Source organism: Phaethon lepturus, unplaced genomic scaffold, assembly GCF_000687285.1.
Source record: "Phaethon lepturus isolate BGI_N335 unplaced genomic scaffold, ASM68728v1 scaffold33452, whole genome shotgun sequence".
Classification (NCBI taxonomy): domain Eukaryota; kingdom Metazoa; phylum Chordata; class Aves; order Phaethontiformes; family Phaethontidae; genus Phaethon; species Phaethon lepturus.
Window position 1 is genome coordinate 1 of NW_010523225.1, and position 5,265 is coordinate 5,265.

Sequence of the window (5,265 nt, forward strand, 5' to 3'; positions counted from 1 at the left end):
CTGGGCGCTGGGTGTCAGCCTTGTGCCGGTGCTCCTCAGGGAGTGCGGTCCTGCAAGCCTGAAATACCCCAGGGAGGCTCCCGGTTCCTTATGCTGCTTCTCGGCAGAAGCATCGCCAGATCTTGCAAAGAATGGGTGCCCTTTTCTCGCAGTCTCGGCCTCGGGTAGAGCGATGCAGGAAGAGAGAACGGATGACCTCATTCTCATATTCATGTCTGAGATACGAGTGGTTGTCTTGAACCTGCCCATGAGGTCACATGAAAGCGTTTTGGGTTAAAAGAAGCAGTTTCTCATTTAGCTAAATCTCTGCATCAGCTACTGTGGAGGTGTACGCTCAGGCTGCTTGATATTTCAGGCGTGGGTTTTGACAGCAGTAAGGCCACTTTATGCCCGCAGTATAACCAGCCATGGAACAAGAAGGTGAAGGATGTTAAATTCTTGCTGTAGCAGCTCCTGGGGACCTCTTGCCTCACCAAAAAGCGCAGGTGGGGAACCTGCCGCATGCAGTGCTGCAGGGCTTTTACATCCTTCCAGTAGCCAGCGGTTAGCCAAGGTAGGCTGTTAGGAATCTAAAATGCCCCAGCTCTAGGAAACCAAAACAGCTGTGCTTTGGTTTTCACTGAATGCTTTTTCAGTGGTAACTCTGTGTTCCTCACCTTTGTAGCTCGTTTCTTCTTTTAACACATACTAAAAAGCTGTGCAGCTTGAGAAACGTAGCAAATGAACTGTTCTAATGTTCCTGATAAAGAGGTGTGATTTAGAGGGTGGTTATGGGAAAGAAAAAGAGTATGCAGAATTGAAAGATGACCCTCTAAAAAGTAGCTGATTGAGCTTTGAGGTGCAAGTGCTGTCAGAATATGCTCTGCGAAGTCTGAGGTGGCTTTTGCCTGCCAAGAAGGGAAAAGATTGATGGTAATTGTCAAGGACTGTGGTGAAGCAGTTTCTGTGGCCAACTGGAAAAGCAGTTTTCAAAAGCAGGTGTCTGAAAGGTAACTCAGACAAGGAAAATGCAGATAATACTACGCTTTGCAGATGCTTGCAGAACGGAGCAGGGGAGTGAGTATAGGGGTGAGGAGGGTTTCCGCGTACTGGTAATGATTAACAAGGGAAACTGGACTACTGGTGCGCCTTCAGGCGCTTAGTGCTGCTTGCCAGCAGCTCCGTGCCAAGTCATTAAGAGAAGCAAGTATCACTGAAGGTCGCAGTCCCCAAAGTTACACAATAGCGCTGATCACATTAGACCTCTTTCTGTTGCTGAGTGCCTCTCCACAGAGATTTTACTCATTACTTAGCAGGTTCATTACCAGCTACAGTAGGGAGCCCAGCTTGGAGCAAAAGGTTGTCTTACTCTGTCTGGGCTCCTTGATCTTTATCCTTAGATTTCTAAGACACTGAGAGGATTGCAGGGTGTTTTTTTCAGTCTAAGACTGGGATGTGCTGACCTTATCTGTACCTGTGTGTCTTGGCATTGCGACGGAATGACCTTGGGCTGCTCACTGGGTGTCTTAGACCAAGGCAGATGTGTCGGTTGGACTGTGGGGAAACGGTAAGCCTAACAAAGATGCATCCCCAAGTTGTCTTTCCTTGCCGGCAAAGCTGTAAGCACCCTGCCTAGCCAGTTCCGATTGGCTCATTCCTTTCCTTGAGTTACTTATAAATAAAACTAGTATAGACTTCTTCACTTTTAAATTGCAAATGAGCAGTGACCCCCTGCAATTAAGGGGGTGTAATAAACTTCTGTTAGAGAAGGGTGTGGGCAGAGTCAATGATGTAACAGCACAAGTTGCACAACAGCAACCTAATTATGGCGCAATACAGGTGCGAGGGATTTTGCAATGTTAATGCTGCTTAACCTGGGGATTAGAAACTTTGTCAATGCTAGGGAACAAGGTTTGACTTTTTGTTAAAAGCCATAATCTCTTCAAACAGCAAACGTTAAGGTTCAAGTATGGAAAAGCTTGTTTTCTTGAGGGGAGGAGACTCTGGCATTGAACTCCGAAGAGTCCTCTCAGCCCAGCTGCAGTCAATAGGCGATGTTTTCAAGCGTCCTCTGTAAACTAGATACTGCAAAATGTGGTTCTACATTTCTCCCCCCCATCTTTATCCTCAGACCATGTTGCTAACAAGGTCCCTTGGCTTGCAGAGGGAAAGCTTGGGCATCTCTCCCTACTTCAAGACAGACTAGAATATTTGGGAGTGACGTTTTCAGTCATTCAGGGTAGTATATAGGTACCCACATTACTATATAGATGGCTGACTGCTGTAAGCCTTGTCTCTTCTAAATTGCCAGGGTGGCTCTTGCTGTAGCATTAAGTGCTTTGTCTTTAATAAATATGCCTAAAACCTCATTTTGTTATGCCCAGGATAGTTTGCATGCAGCTGTCTTCAGTTCATTTAAACCTGCTGTTCGTAGCCTAGGAATGTGATGGAGATGTTCATAGGCGGCAGCTGATGGAGCATGTGTGGGTAACCTCAGTCTGGCTTTTGTCGGTGTCTTTCGTGGGATTTAGCTTTGAGTGATGACAGGACTATGGGACTTCTATCAGCTGTATCAAAACTGGCCCTGGGAAAAAAAAGTGATGGTTTTCATGTGAACTGGCTGGGTTTTATGCTTATGTATGTGTGTTCCTTAGGTCATACTGTGGTCTTGAGATTCCTTCCCATTCACTGATATTTTGTTTTCTTCAGAATGTGTTCAACATGGTTGTGGAAGTACCTCGATGGACAAATGCTAAAATGGAGGTAACTGTTCTACAGTTGCTAGCTTAAGTGCTTGAGCTGACTGGTCTATTAATCTTTGTCTTTGCTGATTCTCGCCTCCTCACCACCACATCCTGAATCGAAGTGGTCTAACACTGTTGGCTCCATAGCTAGCAAGAAGATAGTTCAGCCCCAATAAATAAGGCCTTTCAAAACCTGCCATACTGCAGGCATCACATCTAGCTTCTCGTGTAAATACCTGCTTAATACTAGAGGTCTCCTGTGGAGGCTGAGACTGGCAGAAGTTGGAATAACTTAGCATTCTTCCGTGGCTTCTGATTAAAGCAGCATCGTATGGCTGTCAGCCCCGTGTGCTTTCTGACGTTTGTAAGTCTGCTGAAAGCTGCATCCCAGGAGATGGCAATGCAACAGGAAAGGGAGTTGTCCAATTTCTACTCTTGGCTTTAGGGTCAGGTCCTGGTCTCTTGGCTTGCCTGTTAGCAGCCAGCTTCATTTAAAAAAAAAAAAAAAAAAGACATTGCTTGGGTTTTCTTAGAGAGCAAAGTAGAGAGATTTACGTAACTTTTCTTTCAGATTGCAACAAAGGATCCTTTAAACCCAATTAAGCAAGATGTGAAGAAAGGAAAACTGCGCTACGTAGCGAATGTGTTTCCCCATAAGGGTTATATCTGGAATTACGGTGCTATCCCACAGGTACTGTAATGTGTCTCAGTGGCTCATCCTTTCTGGTGGGGAGGAGGGAGGATGCCTGTGTGTCTCGCTGACCACCACCAAATTAACAAGCAAGGTCAGCTGAAAATCTGACCTGGAACAGAGCATTTGCAGCTGCATGTGTAATCTTGCTAATGAAGAGAACCTGTCAAGAAAGCAGGGATATTTTTAAGCAGAAATCTCAAGAGGTAGGCCTGTGGCTAATGCTGTAAACAAGCTGTTGGAAAATTTGAGGACGAGCAGCTGCTGTTAGTGAGGTACCTGCTGTGTCACTCCTCTCCTTGGCTGCTCAGCAGTTCAGTTGGACAGTAGCTGGCAAGTCCTTGCCTTTGGATGAAGGAAGCTGTTGCTATGCAAGGAAGGTGAAGGTTCACAGTGGGCATCTAGCAGTGCAAAGCCTTCAGTTCCCGCCCAGTGAAGCATAAAGAGCAAAAGTTGTAAGCTAATGGTACAGGATCTTGGTGAACGGCCCCTAGGCTGAATCTTTACATAAGATTCTTGTTGCAGTGAATTAGCTGATTGTTTTTGACTTTGGATGTGGACAATGAAAATCGGAATAGGTCTGAAGACTCTGTCATTCCTGTTTCTGCACCTCTTATTATTCAGGGTCTAAAACGCACAGCTAGACTAACGTATTGACCTGTTGGATGGTAGTAGCTGCCCTATTCTCAGTGTTGGATCTGAGAAAGGTGCTCAGCAGTCCAGAAACTGCCTGAGGCACATGTCCACAGCTGCACAGACACGCTTTCTCTGAAACAGCTGGCAAGGAGGGGCTGACAGATGGTGACACCCGAACACATGCTCTTAACTGGATGGTGACTGCTAGATAAAGAGGAACTTTGAACAAGGCTGTTTGCCTCTGATGTTCTCTAAGGTTGGAGTTTCCTTTAGAGAAATAAATTGTCAGTGACAGTTCACAGGGAAACACACTGAATTTTCTAATTCTAGTCTTAATAGTAGTGCGTGTCGAGTGTTTTTCGCCAAATGTCTTCTATAGCTTCTGGATGGTGAACTCAAAATAACTGGTACTTTGACACAGACATAGAAAGTGCGTTTAGATACATTCCTGAAGGTAACAAGCGGGCAGCCTGTCTCCTTCTGAGCAAAATTATGTGGCTTTCAAGTGGAATCCAATGCAATTTTGCAGTCCCAACAAAAAAAAAAAAAAATAGGAAGGGGAAGATGTTCCCATCTCTAGCAGGACACAGTAGGGTGGTCTAGGAGATGTATCCCAAGAAAGATGAGGGCCAGGTGAAGACGGTCTAGTGAGAAGCAACAGAGACAGTTGTACCTCTAGAAACTCTTCCCATATATAGAGAATGAAGAAATCTGGGATGCTTTTGTTTGAAACAGAGTGGATGGAGGCAAGTCTTCAAATGCATGAAATGTTGCTGCAGAGTGAGCAAGCTACATGGGCTTCCAGAGCTTCCTTGGAGTTTCCCTAACTGCTGGAAAGGGGTGTTCTCCCATATTAGTCTATCACAGTTTCTTGGCTTAAGGTGGTGTTTTGAAGTTGAACTGTTCTACTCGGATTCTAGAGCCAGTTTCTCTGCACAGAATTACAGCTTTTGGAGCCTTCACCCAGTCATGTGTTAGTGGACCAAAGAAAAGTATGTGTCAAGGATAAGGGACTGAACATAAGTTACTTGTAGAGAAGTGCGATAGCGATTGTGAAGAGTCCTTCAGCACCACCCAGGTTTCAGTACATCTTCCTGAATGCTCTGGATGCATCATGAGGTCTTGACTATACCAATTGTGTCCTGGCATGCAGAGATTTGGGAAGAGCATTCCTTTTTTTTTTTTTTTTTTTTTTTTTTTTTTTCAACACCTTCG

The 5,265-nt window shown here is 45.1% G+C and overlaps 1 protein-coding gene across 1 annotated transcript in view; it reads left to right on the top strand.

Moving 5' to 3' along the window:
- Positions 1-2,688: 2,688 nt before the first annotated feature.
- PPA1 (pyrophosphatase (inorganic) 1) overlaps positions 2,689-5,265 on the top strand; it is a gene marked incomplete at its 5' end in the record, with an annotated part of 9,018 nt that continues 6,441 nt past the window's right edge. The window contains 2 exons of the mRNA XM_010282063.1: positions 2,689-2,742; positions 3,295-3,414. Of these exons, the coding sequence (XP_010280365.1) occupies positions 2,689-2,742; positions 3,295-3,414 (174 nt within the window). The remainder of the gene's footprint in view (positions 2,743-3,294; positions 3,415-5,265) is intronic.